The following is a 17,572-nucleotide window of genomic DNA, read 5'->3' on the forward strand; positions in this document are numbered from 1 at the left end:
CTCTCTGTAACACTCCTTAATACCGAGCAGCGCTACCTCTCTGTAACACTCCTTTATACCGAGCAGCGCTGCCTCTCTGTAACACTCCTTTATACCGAGCAGCGCTGCCTCTCTGTAACACTCCTTTATACCGAGCAGCGCTACCTCTCTGTAACACTCCTTTATACCGAGCAGCGCTACCTCTCTGTAACACTCCTTTATACCGAGCAGCGCTACCTCTATGTAACACTCCTTTATACCGAGCAGCACTACCTCTCTGTAACACTCCTTTATACCGAGCAGCGCTACCTCTCTGTAACACTCCTTTATACCGAGCAGCGCTGTCTCTCTGTAACACTCCTTTATACCGAGCAGTGCTGTCTCTCTGTAACACTCCTTTATACCGAGAAGCGCTGCCTCTCTGTAACACTCCTTTATACCGAGCAGCGCTGCCTCTTTGTAACACTCCTTTTTATCGAGCAGCGCTGCCTCTCTGTAACACACCTTTATACCGAGCAGCACTACCTCTCTGTAACACTCCTTTATACCGAGCAACGCTGTCTCTCTGTAACACTCCTTTATACCGAGCAGCGCTGTCTCTCTGTAACACTTCTTTATACCGAGCACTCTCTGTAACACTCCTTTATACTGAGCAGCGCTACCTCTCTGTAACACTCCTTTATACCGAGCAACGCTGTCTCTCTGTAACACTCCTTTATACCGAGCAGCGCTGTCTCTCTGTAACACTCCTTTATACCGAGCAGCGCTACCTCTCTGTAACACTCCTTTATACCGAGCAGCGCTGTCTCTCTGTAACACTCCTTTATACCGAGCAGCGCTACTTCTCTGTAACACTCCTTTATACCGAGCAGCGCTGTCTCTCTGTAACACTCCTTTATACCGAGCAGCGCTACCTCTCTGTAACACTCCTTTATACCGAGCAGTGCTGCCTCTCTGTAACACTCCTTTATACCGAGCAGCGCTGTCTCTGTGTAACACTCCTTTATATCGAGCAGCGCTACCTCTCTGTAACACTCCTTTATACCGAGCAGCGCTGCCTCTCTGTAACACTCCTTTATACCGAGCAGCGCTGCCTCTCTGTAACACTCCTTTATACCGAGCAGCGCTGCCTCTCTGTAACACTCCTTTATACCGAGCAGCGCTACCTCTCTGTAACACTCCTTTATACCGAGCAGCGCTGCCTCTCTGTAACACTCCTTTATACCGAGCAGTGCTGCCTCTCTGTAACACTCCTTTATACCGAGCAGCGCTGTCTCTCTGTAACACTCCTTTATACCGAGCAGCGCTGTCTCTGTGTAACACTCCTTTATATCGAGCAGCGCTACCTCTCTGTAACACTCCTTTATACCGAGCAGCGCTGCCTCTCTGTAACACTCCTTTATACCGAGCAGCGCTGCCTCTCTGTAACACTCCTTTATACCGAGCAGCGCTGCCTCTCTGTAACACTCCTTTATACCGAGCAGCGCTACCTCTCTGTAACACTCCTTTATACCGAGCAGCACTACCTCTCTGTAACACTCCTTTATACCGAGCAGCGCTGTCTCTCTGTAACACTCCTTTATACCGAGCAGCGCTGTCTCTCTGTAACACTCCTTTATACCGAGCAGCGCTGCCTCTCTGTAACACTCCTTTATACGAGCAGCGCTGCCTCTCTGTAACACTCCTTTATACCGAGCAGCGCTGCCTCTCTGTAACACTCCTTTATACGAGCAGCGCTGCCTCTCTGTAATACTCCTTTATACCGAGCAGTGCTACCTCTCTGTAACACTCCTTTATACCGAGCAGCGCTGCCTCTCTGTAACACTCCTTTATACCGAGCAGCGCTGTCTCTCTGTAACACTCCTTTATACCGAGCAGCGCTGCCTCTCTGTAACACTCCTTTATACCGAGCAGCGCTGTCTCTCTGTAACACTCCTTTATACCGAGCAGTGCTGCCTCTCTGTAACACTCCTTTATACCGAGCAGCGCTGTCTCTCTGTAACAATCCTTTATACCGAGCAGCGCTGCCTCTCTGTAACACTCCTTTATACCGAGCAGCGCTGCCTCTCTGTAACACTCCTTTATACCGAGCAGCGCTGTCTCTCTGTAACACTCCTTTATACCGAGCAGCGCTACCTCTCTGTAACACTCCTTTATACCGAGCAGCGCTGTCTCTCTGTAACACTCCTTTATACCGAGCAGCGCTGCCTCTCTGTAACACACCTTTATACCAAGCAGTGCTGCCTCTCTGTAACACTCCTTTATACCGAGCAGCGCTACCTCTCTGTAACACTCCTTTATACCGAGCAGCGCTGCCTCTCTGTAACACTCCTTTATACTGAGCAGCGCTGCCTCTCTGTAACACTCCTTTATACCGAGCAGCGCTGTCTCTCTGTAACACTCCTTTATACCGAGCAGAGCTGCCTCTCTGTAACACTCCTTTATACCGAGCAGTGCTGCCTCTCTGTAACACTCCTTTATACCGAGCAGCGCTACCTCTCTGTAACACTCCTTTATACCGAGCAGTGCTGCCTCTCTGTAACACTCCTTTATACCGAGCAGTGCTGTCTCTCTGTAACACTCCTTTATACCGAGCAGTGCTGCCTCTCTGTAACACTCCTTTATACCGAACAGCACTACCTCTCTGTAACACTCCTTTATACCGAGCAGCGCTGTCTCTCTGTAACACTCCTTTATACCGAGCAGCGCTGTCTCTCTGTAACACTCCTTTATACCGAGCAGTGCTGCCTCTCTGTAACACTCCTTTATACCGAGCAGCGCTACCTCTCTGTAACACTCCTTTATACCGAGCAGCGCTACCTCTCTGTAACACTCCTTTATACCGAGCAGCGCTGCCTCTCTGTAACACTCCTTTATACCGAGCAGCGCTGCCTCTCTGTAACACTCCTTTATACCGAGCAGCGCTGTCTCTCTGTAACACTCCTTTATACCGAGCAGCGCTGTCTCTCTGTAACACTCCTTTATACCGAGCAGCGCTGTCTCTCTGTAACACTCCTTTATACCGAGCAGCGCTGCCTCTCTGTAACACTCCTTTATACCGAGCAGTGCTGCCTCTCTGTAACACTCCTTTATACCGAGCAGCGCTACCTCTCTGTAACACTCCTTTATACCGAGCAGCGCTACCTCTATGTAACACTCCTTTATACCGAGCAGCGCTGCCTCTCTGTAACACTCCTTTATACCGAGCAGTGCTGTCTCTCTGTAACACTCCTTTATACCGAGCAGCGCTGCCTCTTTGTAACACTCCTTTTTATCGAGCAGCGCTGTCTCTCTGTAACACTTCTTTATACCGAGCACTCTCTGTAACACTCCTTTATACTGAGCAGCGCTACCTCTCTGTAACACTCCTTTATACCGAGCAACGCTGTCTCTCTGTAACACTCCTTTATACCGAGCAGCGCTGTCTCTCTGTAACACTCCTTTATACCGAGCAGCGCTGCCTCTCTGTAACACTCCTTTATACCGAGCAGCGCTGCCTCTCTGTAACACTCCTTTATACCGAGCAGCGCTGCCTCTCTGTAACACTCCTTTATACCGAGCAGTGCTACCTCTCTGTAACACTCCTTTATACCGAGCAGCACTGTCTCTCTGTAACACTCCTTTATACCGAGCAGTGCTGCCTCTCTGTAACACTCCTTTATACCGAGCAGCGCTGCCTCTCTGTAACACTCCTTTATACCGAGCAGCGCTACCTCTCTGTAACACTCCTTTATACCGAGCAGCGCTACCTCTATGTAACACTCCTTTATACCGAGCAGCGCTGCCTCTCTGTAACACTCCTTTATACCGAGCAGCGCTGCCTCTCTGTAACACTCCTTTATACCGAGCAGCGCTACCTCTCTGTAACACTCCTTTATACCGAGCAGCGCTGCCTCTCTGTAACACTCCTTTATACCGAGCAGCGCTGCCTCTCTGTAACACTCCTTTATACGAGCAGTGCTGCCTCTCTGTAACACTCCTTTATACCGAGCAGCGCTGCCTCTCTGTAACACTCCTTTATACCGAGCAGTGCTGCCTCTCTGTAACACTCCTTTATACCGAGCAGCGCTGCCTCTCTGTAACACTCCTTTATACCGAGCAGCGCTGCCTCTCTGTAACACTCCTTTATACCGAGCAGCGCTGCCTCTCTGTAACACTCCTTTATACCGAGCAGCGCTGCCTCTCTGTAACACTCCTTTATACGAGCAGTGCTGCCTCTCTGTAACACTCCTTTATACCGAGCAGCGCTGCCTCTCTGTAACACTCCTTTATACCGAGCAGTGCTGTCTCTCTGTAACACTCCTTTATACCGAGCAGCACTGTCTCTCTGTAACACTCCTTTATACCGAGCAGCGCTGCCTCTCTGTAACACTCCTTTATACCGAGCAGCGCTGCCTCTCTGTAACACTCCTTTATACCGAGCAGCGCTGTCTCTCTGTAACACTCCTTTATACCGAGCAGCGCTACCTCTCTGTAACACTCCTTAATACCGAGCAGCGCTACCTCTCTGTAACACTCCTTTATACCGAGCAGCGCTGTCTCTCTGTAACACTCCTTTATACCGAGCAGCGCTGCCTCTCTGTAACACTCCTTTATACCGAGCAGCGCTGTCTCTCTGTAACACTCCTTTATACCGAGCAGCGCTACCTCTCTGTAACACTCCTTAATACCGAGCAGCGCTACCTCTCTGTAACACTCCTTTATACCGAGCAGCGCTGCCTCTCTGTAACACTCCTTTATACCGAGCAGCGCTGCCTCTCTGTAACACTCCTTTATACCGAGCAGCGCTACCTCTCTGTAACACTCCTTTATACCGAGCAGCGCTACCTCTCTGTAACACTCCTTTATACCGAGCAGCGCTACCTCTATGTAACACTCCTTTATACCGAGCAGCACTACCTCTCTGTAACACTCCTTTATACCGAGCAGCGCTACCTCTCTGTAACACTCCTTTATACCGAGCAGCGCTGTCTCTCTGTAACACTCCTTTATACCGAGCAGTGCTGTCTCTCTGTAACACTCCTTTATACCGAGAAGCGCTGCCTCTTTGTAACACTCCTTTTTATCGAGCAGCGCTGCCTCTCTGTAACACACCTTTATACCGAGCAGCACTACCTCTCTGTAACACTCCTTTATACCGAGCAACGCTGTCTCTCTGTAACACTCCTTTATACCGAGCAGCGCTGTCTCTCTGTAACACTTCTTTATACCGAGCACTCTCTGTAACACTCCTTTATACTGAGCAGCGCTACCTCTCTGTAACACTCCTTTATACCGAGCAACGCTGTCTCTCTGTAACACTCCTTTATACCGAGCAGCGCTGTCTCTCTGTAACACTCCTTTATACCGAGCAGCGCTACCTCTCTGTAACACTCCTTTATACCGAGCAGCGCTGTCTCTCTGTAACACTCCTTTATACCGAGCAGCGCTACTTCTCTGTAACACTCCTTTATACCGAGCAGCGCTGTCTCTCTGTAACACTCCTTTATACCGAGCAGCGCTACCTCTCTGTAACACTCCTTTATACCGAGCAGTGCTGCCTCTGTGTAACACTCCTTTATATCGAGCAGCGCTACCTCTCTGTAACACTCCTTTATACCGAGCAGCGCTGCCTCTCTGTAACACTCCTTTATACCGAGCAGCGCTGCCTCTCTGTAACACTCCTTTATACCGAGCAGCGCTGCCTCTCTGTAACACTCCTTTATACCGAGCAGCGCTACCTCTCTGTAACACTCCTTTATACCGAGCAGCGCTGCCTCTCTGTAACACTCCTTTATACCGAGCAGTGCTGCCTCTCTGTAACACTCCTTTATACCGAGCAGCGCTGTCTCTCTGTAACACTCCTTTATACCGAGCAGCGCTGTCTCTGTGTAACACTCCTTTATATCGAGCAGCGCTACCTCTCTGTAACACTCCTTTATACCGAGCAGCGCTGCCTCTCTGTAACACTCCTTTATACCGAGCAGCGCTGCCTCTCTGTAACACTCCTTTATACCGAGCAGCGCTGCCTCTCTGTAACACTCCTTTATACCGAGCAGCGCTACCTCTCTGTAACACTCCTTTATACCGAGCAGCGCTACCTCTCTGTAACACTCCTTTATACCGAGCAGTGCTGCCTCTCTGTAACACTCCTTTATACCGAGCAGCACTACCTCTCTGTAACACTCCTTTATACCGAGCAGCGCTGTCTCTCTGTAACACTCCTTTATACCGAGCAGCGCTGTCTCTCTGTAACACTCCTTTATACCGAGCAGCGCTGCCTCTCTGTAACACTCCTTTATACGAGCAGCGCTGCCTCTCTGTAACACTCCTTTATACCGAGCAGCGCTGCCTCTCTGTAACACTCCTTTATACGAGCAGCGCTGCCTCTCTGTAATACTCCTTTATACCGAGCAGTGCTACCTCTCTGTAACACTCCTTTATACCGAGCAGCGCTGCCTCTCTGTAACACTCCTTTATACCGAGCAGCGCTGTCTCTCTGTAACACTCCTTTATACCGAGCAGCGCTGCCTCTCTGTAACACTCCTTTATACCGAGCAGCGCTGTCTCTCTGTAACACTCCTTTATACCGAGCAGTGCTGCCTCTCTGTAACACTCCTTTATACCGAGCAGCGCTGTCTCTCTGTAACAATCCTTTATACCGAGCAGCGCTGCCTCTCTGTAACACTCCTTTATACCGAGCAGCGCTGCCTCTCTGTAACACTCCTTTATACCGAGCAGCGCTGTCTCTCTGTAACACTCCTTTATACCGAGCAGCGCTACCTCTCTGTAACACTCCTTTATACCGAGCAGCGCTGTCTCTCTGTAACACTCCTTTATACCGAGCAGCGCTGCCTCTCTGTAACACACCTTTATACCAAGCAGTGCTGCCTCTCTGTAACACTCCTTTATACCGAGCAGCGCTGCCTCTCTGTAACACTCCTTTATACCGAGCAGCGCTACCTCTCTGTAACACTCCTTTATACCGAGCAGCGCTACCTCTCTGTAACACTCCTTTATACCGAGCAGCGCTGTCTCTCTGTAACACTCCTTTATACTGAGCAGCGCTGCCTCTCTGTAACACTCCTTTATACCGAGCAGCGCTGTCTCTCTGTAACACTCCTTTATACCGAGCAGAGCTGCCTCTCTGTAACACTCCTTTATACCGAGCAGTGCTGCCTCTCTGTAACACTCCTTTATACCGAGCAGCGCTACCTCTCTGTAACACTCCTTTATACCGAGCAGTGCTGCCTCTCTGTAACACTCCTTTATAACGAGCAGCGCTGCCTCTCTGTAACAATCCTTTATACCGAGCAGTGCTACCTCTCTGTAACACTCCTTTATACCGAGCACTCTCTGTAACACTCCTTTATACCGAGCAGCGCTACCTCTCTGTAACACTCCTTTATACTGAGCAGCGCTGCCTCTATGTAACACTCCTTTATACCGAGCAGCGCTGCCTCTCTGTAACACTCCTTTATACCGAGCAGTGCTGTCTCTCTGTAACACTCCTTTATACCGAGCAGTGCTGTCTCTCTGTAACACTCCTTTATACCGAGCAGCGCTACCTCTCTGTAACACTCCTTTATACCGAGCAGTGCTGTCTCTCTGTAACACTCCTTTATACCGAGCAACGCTGCCTCTCTGTAACACTCCTTTATTCCGAGCAGTGCTGTCTCTCTGTAACACTCCTTTATACCGAGCAGCGCTACCTCTCTGTAACACTCCTTTATACCGTGCAGCGCTACCTCTCTGTAACACTCCTTTATACCGAGCAGCGCTACCTCTCTGTAACACTCCTTTATACCGAGCAGCGCTGCCTCTCTGTAACACTCCTTTATACCGATCAGCGCTACCTCTCTGTAACACTCCTTTATACCGAGCAGCGCTGTCTCTCTGTAACACTCCTTTATACCGAGCAGCGCTGCCTCTCTGTAACACTCCTTTATACCGAGCAGCGCTGTCTCTCTGTAACACTCCTTTATACCGAGCACTCTCTGTAACACTCCTTTATACCGAGCAGCGCTGCCTCTCTGTAACACTCCTTTATACCGAGCAGCGCTGCCTCTCTGTAACACTCCTTTATACCGAGCACTCTCTGTAACACTCCTTTATACCGAGCAGTGCTACCTCTCTGTAACACTCCTTTATACCGAGCAGCGCTGCCTCTCTGTAACACTCCTTTATACCGAGCAGCGCTGTCTCTCTGTAACACTCCTTTATACCGAGCAGCGCTACCTCTCTGTAACACTCCTTTATACCGAGCAGCGCTGTCTCTCTGTAACACTCCTTTATACCGAGCAGCGCTACCTCTCTGTAACACTCCTTTATACCGAGCAGCGCTGCCTCTCTGTAACACTCCTTTATACCGAGCACTCTCTGTAACACTCCTTTATACCGAGCAGCGCTACCTCTCTGTAACACTCCTTTATACCGAGCAGCGCTGTCTCTCTGTAACACTCCTTTATACCGAGCAGTGCTGCCTCTCTGTAACACTTCTTTATACCGAGCACTCTCTGTAACACTCCTTTATACCGAGCAGCGCTGTCTCTCTGTAACACTCCTTTATACCGAGCAGCGCTGCCTCTTTGTAACACTCCTTTTTATCGAGCAGCGCTGCCTCTCTGTAACACTCCTTTATACCGAGCAGCGCTGTCTCTCTGTAACACTCCTTTATACCGAGCAGTGCTGCCTCTCTGTAACACTCCTTTATACCGAGCACTCTCTGTAACACTCCTTTATATCGAGCAGCACTACCTCTCTGTAACACTTCTTTATACCGAGCACTCTCTGTAACACTCCTTTATACTGAGCAGCGCTACCTCTCTGTAACACTCCTTAATACCGAGCAATGCTGTCTCTCTGTAACACTCCTTTATACCGAGCAGCGCTGTCTCTCTGTAACACTCCTTTATACCGAGCAGCGCTACCTCTCTGTAACACTCCTTTATACCGAGCAGCGCTGTCTCTCTGTAACACTCCTTTATACCGAGCAGCGCTACCTCTCTGTAACACTCCTTTATACCGAGCAGCGCTGTCTCTCTGTAACACTCCTTTATACCGAGCAGCGCTGTCTCTCTGTAACACTCCTTTATACCGAGCAGTGCTGCCTCTCTGTAACACTCCTTTATACCGAGCAGCGCTACCTCTCTGTAACACTCCTTTATACCGAGCAGCGCTACCTCTCTGTAACACTCCTTTATACCGAGCAGCGCTGCCTCTCTGTAACACTCCTTTATACCGAGCAGCGCTGCCTCTCTGTAACACTCCTTTATACTGAGCAGCGCTGCCTCTCTGTAACACTCCTTTATACCGAGCAGTGCTGTCTCTCTGTAACACTCCTTTATACCGAGCACTGCTGCCTCTCTGTAACACTCCTTTATACCGAGCAGCGCTACCTCTCTGTAACACTCCTTTATACCGAGCAGCGCTACCTCTCTGTAACACTCCTTTATACCGAGCAATGCTGCCTCTCTGTAACACTCCTTTATACCGAGCAGCGCTGCCTCTCTGTAACACTCCTTTATACCGAGCAGTGCTACCTCTCTGTAACACTCCTTTATACCGAGCAGCGCTACCTCTATGTAACACTCCTTTATACCGAGCAGCGCTGCCTCTCTGTAACACTCCTTTATACCGAGCAGTGCTGTCTCTCTGTAACACTCCTTTATACCGAGCAGCGCTGTCTCTCTGTAACACTCCTTTATACCGAGCAGCGCTGCCTCTTTGTAACACTCCTTTTTATCGAGCAGCGCAGCCTCTCTGTAACACTCCTTTATACCGAGGATCGCTACCTCTCTTTAACACTCCTTTATACCGAGCAGCGCTGTCTCTCTGTAACACTCCTTTATACCGAGCAGCGCTGCCTCTCTGTAACACTCCTTTATACCGAGCAGCGCTGTCTCTCTGTAACACACCTTTATACCGAGCAGCACTACCTCTCTGTAACACTCCTTTATACCGAGCAACGCTGTCTCTCTGTAACACTCCTTTATACCGAGCAGCGCTGTCTCTCTGTAACACTTCTTTATACCGAGCACTCTCTGTAACACTCCTTTATACTGAGCAGCGCTACCTCTCTGTAACACTCCTTTATACCGAGCAACGCTGTCTCTCTGTAACACTCCTTTATACCGAGCAGCGCTGTCTCTCTGTAACACTCCTTTATACCGAGCAGCGCTGCCTCTCTGTAACACTCCTTTATACCGAGCAGCGCTGCCTCTCTGTAACACTCCTTTATACCGAGCAGCGCTGCCTCTCTGTAACACTCCTTTATACCGAGCAGTGCTACCTCTCTGTAACACTCCTTTATACCGAGCAGTGCTGCCTCTCTGTAACACTCCTTTATACCGAGCAGCGCTACCTCTCTGTAACACTCCTTTATACCGAGCAGCGCTGTCTCTCTGTAACACTCCTTTATACCGAGCAGCGCAGCCTCTCTGTAACACTCCTTTATACCGAGCAGCGATGCCTCTCTGTAACACTCCTTTATACCGAGCAGCGCTACCTCTCTGTAACACTCCTTTATACCGAGCAGCGCTACCTCTATGTAACACTCCTTTATACCGAGCAGCGCTACCTCTCTGTAACACTCCTTTATACCGAGCAGCGCTGCCTCTCTGTAACACTCCTTTATACCGAGCAGCGCTACCTCTCTGTAACACTCCTTTATACCGAGCAGCGCTACCTCTATGTAACACTCCTTTATACCGAGCAGCGCTACCTCTCTGTAACACTCCTTTATACCGAGCAGCGCTACCTCTCTGTAACACTCCTTTATACCGAGCAGTGCTGCCTCTCTGTAACACTCCTTTATACCGAGCAGCGCTACCTCTCTGTAACACTCCTTTATACCGAGCAGCGCTACCTCTCTGTAACACTCCTTTATACCGAGCAGTGCTACCTCTCTGTAACACTCCTTTATACCGAGCAGCACTGCCTCTCTGTAACACTCCTTTATACCGAGCAGCGCTACCTCTCTGTAACACTCCTTTATACCGAGCAGCGCTACCTCTCTGTAACACTCCTTTATACCGAGCAGCGCTACCTCTCTGTAACACTCCTTTATACCGAGCAGTGCTACCTCTCTGTAACACTCCTTTATACCGAGCAGCGCTACCTCTCTGTAACACTCCTTTATACCGAGCAGCGCTACCTCTCTGTAACACTCCTTTATACCGAGCAGTGCTACCTCTCTGTAACACTCCTTTATACCGAGCAGCGCTACCTCTCTGTAACACTCCTTTATACCGAGCAGCGCTACCTCTCTGTAACACTCCTTTATACCGAGCAGTGCTGCCTCTCTGTAACACTCCTTTATACCGAGCAGTGCTGTCTCTCTGTAACACTCCTTTATACCGAGCAGTGCTGCCTCTCTGTAACACTCCTTTATACCGAGCAGCGCTACCTCTCTGTAACACTCCTTTATACCGAGCAGCGCTGCCTCTTTGTAACACTCCTTTTTATCGAGCAGCGCTGCCTCTCTGTAACACTCCTTTATACCGAGCAGTGCTGCCTCTCTGTAACACTCCTTTATACCGAGCAGTGCTGCCTCTCTGTAACACTCCTTTATACCGAGCAGCGCTGCCTCTCTGTAACACTCCTTTATACCGAGCAGCGCTGCCTCTCTGTAACACTCCTTTATACCGAGCAGCGCTGTCTCTCTGTAACACTCCTTTATACCGAGCAGCGCTGCCTCTCTGTAACACTCCTTTATACCGAGCAGTGCTACGTCTCTGTAACACTCCTTTATACTGAGCAGCGCTGCCTCTCTGTAACACTCCTTTATACCGAGCAGTGCTGCCTCTCTGTAACACTCCTTTATACTGAGCAGTGCTGCCTCTCTGTAACACTCCTTTATACCGAGCAGCGCTGCCTCTCTGTAACACTCCTTTATACCGAGCAGCGCTGCCTCTCTGTAACACTCCTTTATACCGAGCAGCGCTATCTCTCTGTAACACTCCTTTATACCGAGCAGTGCTGCCTCTCTGTAACACTCCTTTATACCGAGCAGCGCTGTCTCTCTGTAACACTCCTTAATACCGAGCAGCGCTACCTCTCTGTAACACTCCTTTATTCCGAGCACTGCTGCCTCTCTGTAACACTCCTTTATACCGAGCAGCGCTGTCTCTCTGTAACACTCCTTAATACCGAGCAGCGCTACCTCTCTGTAACACTCCTTTATACCGAGCAGCGCTACCTCTCTGTAACACTCCTTTATACCGAGCAGCGCTACCTCTCTGTAACACTCCTTTATACCGAGCAGCGCTACCTCTCTGTAACACTCCTTTATACCGAGCAGCGCTACCTCTCTGTAACACTCCTTTATACCGAGCAGTGCTGTCTCTCTGTAACACTCCTTTATACCGAGCAACGCTGCCTCTCTGTAACACTCCTTTATACCGAGCAGCGCTACCTCTCTGTAACACTCCTTTATACTGAGCAGCGCTGCCTCTCTGTAACACTCCTTTATACCGAGCAGCGCTGTCTCTCTGTAACACTCCTTTATACCGAGCAGCGCTACCTCTCTGTAACACTCCTTTATACCGAGCAGCGCTGTCTCTCTGTAACACTCCTTTATACCGAGCAGCGCTACCTCTCTGTAACACTCCTTTATACCGAGCAGCGCTGCCTCTCTGTAACACTCCTTTATACTGAGCAGCGCTACCTCTCTGTAACACTCCTTTATATCGAGCAGCGCTACCTCTCTGTAACACTCCTTTATATCGAGCAGCGCTGCCTCTCTGTAACACTCCTTTATACTGAGCAGCGCTGCCTCTCTGTAACACTCCTTTATACCGAGCAGCGCTGTCTCTCTGTAACACTCCTTTATACCGAGCAGCGCTGTCTCTCTGTAACACTCCTTTATACCGAGCAGCGCTGTCTCTCTGTAACACTCCTTAATACCGAGCAGCGCTACCTCTCTGTAACACTCCTTTATACCGAGCAGTGCTGCCTCTCTGTAACACTCCTTTATACTGAGCAGCGCTGTCTCTCAGTAACACTCCTTTATACCGAGCAGCGCTGCCTCTCTGTAATACTCCTTTATACTGAGCAGCGCTACCTCTCTGTAACACTCCTTTATACCGAGCAGCGCTGCCTCTCTGTAACACTCCTTTATACCGAGCAGCGCTGCCTCTCTGTAACACTCCTTTATACCGAGCAGTGCTGCCTCTCTGTAACACTCCTTTATACCGAGCAGCGCTATTTCTCTGTAACACTCCTTTATACTGAGCAGCGCTACATCTCTGTAACACTCCTTTATACTGAGCAGCGCTACCTCTCTGTAACACTCCTTTATACTGAGCAGCGCTACCTCTCTGTAACACTCCTTTATACCTGAGCAGCGCTGCCTCTCTGTAACACTCCTTTATACCGAGCAGTGCTGCCTCTCTGTAACACTCCTTTATACCGAGCCCTGCTGCCTCTCTTTAACACTCCTTTATACCGAGCAGTGCTACCTCTCTGTAACACTCCTTTATACCGAGCAGCGCTACCTCTCTGTAACACTCCTTTATACCGAGCAGCGCTGTCTCTCTGTAACACTCCTTTATACTGAGCAGCGCTACCTCTCTGTAATACTCCTTTATACTGAGCAGCGCTGCCTCTCTGTAACACTCCTTTATACCGAGCAGTGCTGTCTCTCTGTAACACTCCTTTATACCGAGCACTGCTGCCTCTCTGTAACACTCCTTTATACCGAGCAGCGCTGTCTCTCTGTAACACTCCTTTATACCGAGCAGCGCTGTCTCTCTGTAACACTCCTTTATACCGAGCAGCGCTGTCTCTCTGTAACACTCCTTAATACCGAGCAGCGCTACCTCTCTGTAACACTCTTTATACCGAGCAGTGCTGCCTCTCTGTAACACTCCTTTATACTGAGCAGCGCTACCTCTCTGTAATACTCCTTTATACTGAGCAGCGCTACCTCTCTGTAACACTCCTTTATACCGAGCAGCGCTGCCTCTCTGTAACACTCCTTTATACCGAGCAGTGCTACCTCTCTTTAACACTCCTTTATACCGAGCAGTGCTGCCTCTCTGTAACACTCCTTTATACCGAGCAGCGCTATTTCTCTGTAACACTCCTTTATACTGAGCAGCGCTACATCTCTGTAACACTCCTTTATACTGAGCAGCGCTACCTCTCTGTAACACTCCTTTATACTGAGCAGCGCTACCTCTCTGTAACACTCCTTTATACCTGAGCAGCGCTGCCTCTCTGTAACACTCCTTTATACCGAGCAGTGCTGCCTCTCTGTAACACTCCTTTATACCGAGCCCTGCTGCCTCTCTTTAACACTCCTTTATACCGAGCAGTGCTACCTCTCTGTAACACTCCTTTATACCGAGCAGCGCTACCTCTCTGTAACACTCCTTTATACCGAGCAGTGCTGCCTCTCTGTAACACTCCTTTATACCGAGCCCTGCTGCCTCTCTTTAACACTCCTTTATACCGAGCAGTGCTACCTCTCTGTAACACTCCTTTATACCGAGCAGCGCTACCTCTCTGCAACACTCCTTTATACCGAGCAGCGCTGTCTCTCTGTAACACTCCTTTATACCGAGCAGTGCTGCCTCTCTGTAACACTCCTTTATACCGAGCAACGCTGCCTCTCTGTAACACTCCTTTATACCGAGCAGTGCGGTCTCTCTGTAACACTCCTTTATACCGAGCAGTGCTACCTCTCTTTAACACTCCTTTATACCGAGCAGCGCTACCTCTCTGTAACACTCCTTTATACCGAGCAACGCTGCCTCTCTGTAACACTCCTTTATACCGAGCAACGCTACTGTACCTCTCTGTAACACTCTTTTATACCGAGCAGTGCTGCCTCTCTGTAACACACCTTTATACCGAGCAGTGCTGTCTCTCTGTAACACTCCTTTACACCGAGCAGCGATGCCTCTCTGTAACACTCCTTTATACTGAGTAGCGCTACCTCTCTGTAACACTCCTTTATACCGAGCAGTGCTGCCTCTCTGTAACACTCCTTTATACCGAGCAGCGCTGTCTCTCTGTAACACTCCTTTATACCGAGAAGTGCTGCCTCTCTGTAACACTCCTTTATACCGAGCAGTGCTGCCTCTCTGTAACACTCCTTTAATACCGAGCAGCGCTACCTCTCTGTAACACTCCTTTATACCGAGCAGTGCTACCTCTCTGTAACACTCCTTTATACCGAGCAGCGCTACCTCTCTGTAACACTCCTTTATACCGAGCAGCGCTACCTCTCTGTAACACTCCTTTATACCGATAATAATCCAACTCTACCATACAGCCCCATGTTTAAAGACCAACCCATAACCCCCCATATTTAACTCCTCACTCACACACATTCCTGCCAGGGGACGCTCACTCTCAGTATTAGAATGATGAGTCGTTTTTTCTGCTTCCAAATCCCAGGACCTTGTGGTGTTATCTACGTAAACCTGCCAGGTAACGTATGTCTGATCCCCCCTCCCCCCATCCCCCACCCTCCTCCCAACCCCCCAACCCCCTTGTATAACAGAGAGAAAAAGAGACGCCCTGGGGGACCCACACTCAATGTTTGTCTTGACTTACCCAGCCTCGAGCTGGACCCCTCTCCCATTCCCACTAACCACATCACACCCACTTCTTGGGTGGAAAATTGGTCACAGCTTTAATCCTAGCAAAGAAACATCAAGATACATATAACTGTATCCCAACTAGAGACCCAGCTAGATTGCTCCGCTAACATCCACTAAAAGCCCCCAACCCAAAAGCCCCACTCCTTCACGCCTAAAAACACGGGGGGTGGGAAGTTTTCTCCACTAGATCCTTGAAGAAAGAGGGAGGTAAGATCCCTCAAATCCCTCCCCCCCTTAAGTACCCTTCCTTATCCCCATCCCTGGCCTAACCTCACTGCCCCTAGGGGAGGGACCCCTCCTCTACCTTAAGTGATGCCACCCCTTCCCTTGCAGGCCAAGGGCTTTCTATCTGCCTCTCACCGCAGGATGAAGGAAGATCCCCTTGCTGTAGCAGCTGTATGACACACGGAGGCTGCATGACACACGGACGCTGTATGACACATGGAGGCTGGATGACACACGGATTTACAGATATGCAGCGTGTAGCACTGTCAAGGATTCACAATTGCATTCTGGGACAGGGAAACAGTAATAATTGGGTCACCATTCTATCAATAAAGGAGATTACTGTCTGTGTAAAGTGGCATAGTATACCTTGCTTATAGATCATGGCGCAGATTTGCTAAGCAGTGCTATGCTATAAGACACCTTGCAACCTGTTCAATGAATGGTGTGTGTTTGTGTGTGTGTGTGTGTGTGTTATTACTGTGGCATAATCAGCAAGAGGCCAGGTCAGTTTAAAGACCACAAGCTTATTACAGCGTCATTTTAACATATATTTAATGAAAATTATTACATGTCAACATTTATAACTTCTATACCCTAAACATTTACTGGACGACCTCAAGTGAGTTTCAGTGTGAAACCTTCATTTTGCTGCCAAAGCAACTAGTATGCAGCAGAGGGTCCCCAAGGACCACATCCCACACCCTCTGCTAGCAGGCTGCGGGCGCCTGCCGAAGAAGAGCCCGGCTCTACCCATTCAAAAGTAACAGAAGAATCCCCTTATCAGCACAGCGCGCTAATTCTGTGATACAGAAATCACCGTTTCTGGTTTGTACTTACTGATCTGCTTCTGAAGTGAGAGAGACCCCTGGCAGGCTTCTTGTAGACCCTCCTTCCAAAACCCTGTGATAGGAGTCGATTATTCCAAAATAGCCAAACACACACATAGCGTTTTGAAACGAACAACAATTTGGGACTCACATATAATCTTCTGAAAGAAATGCCTATGAATATATGTTTATTTTTTCTCATTTATGCTTCATTTTGGGCAACGAGATGACCATTAGCCAAAATGGACAGATATCTTCTCTATCTCACGATGAGTGCGGAACACAATGTAATATAATCACAATGGAGGGGGGATGCCATACAATGTCACAAACTCTGAAATCATGTCACCTGGAATAACACAAACTCATGCAGAGCGTGGAACCAAAGGCGGGCAAGAATGTCGCCGTTGTTATTATTCACCTTGTTTAACGTAGATGGGTACATTGTTGAGGCAATTCCCAGGGCAATAAAGAAGGTGAGAAAGACTGGCGGACTTTAGAATAAAATCAGAATTTATTTCTAGGCCATAATGAAACATACTACAACTCAACCCCCTTATAACGCTGCTCTTGGGGTCCAAAGAAACACATTGCGTTATAAGCGGATCGCGTTAGAAATAATGTACAATTGTATGCATCGTACAATAAAGTATTTAAGACACCAATAATCGCGTTGTAAAGTATTTATAGATCCGAAAGTTGGGAGCCACGCTTGCATCGCTATATAAGCGGATCCGCGTTGTAACGGATCGCGCTATAACAGGGTTGAGCTGTAATTGTTGTATGAAATCCCAATGGGAATTATTCTGGTAAAATGAGCACATTCGGATGGCAGAGTGACCGCTATGATGCAGAATTCTGCTAGGCAATGGATTGCACTAAATAAAGAAAGTGACCTTTATATATTGTCCGTTTATATTTTATGCTCAGTGACTTATTCGTTGTTGT

At 49.0% G+C, this 17,572-nt stretch overlaps 1 protein-coding gene across 1 annotated transcript in view; it reads left to right on the forward strand.

Moving 5' to 3' along the window:
• The window catches only part of LOC142466625 (BPI fold-containing family B member 4-like), an 82,301-nt gene extending 66,007 nt beyond the window's left edge, over window positions 1-16,294 (forward strand). Inside the window, exons 16-17 of the mRNA XM_075571844.1 lie at window positions 15,364-15,396; window positions 15,903-16,294. Coding sequence (XP_075427959.1) covers window positions 15,364-15,387 — 24 coding nt within the window. The 3' untranslated portion in view covers window positions 15,388-15,396; window positions 15,903-16,294. The remainder of the gene's footprint in view (window positions 1-15,363; window positions 15,397-15,902) is intronic.
• The last annotated feature ends 1,278 nt before the right edge of the window (window positions 16,295-17,572 follow it).

Source organism: Ascaphus truei, chromosome 15 (genome assembly GCF_040206685.1).
Source record: "Ascaphus truei isolate aAscTru1 chromosome 15, aAscTru1.hap1, whole genome shotgun sequence".
Classification (NCBI taxonomy): Eukaryota; Metazoa; Chordata; class Amphibia; order Anura; family Ascaphidae; genus Ascaphus; species Ascaphus truei.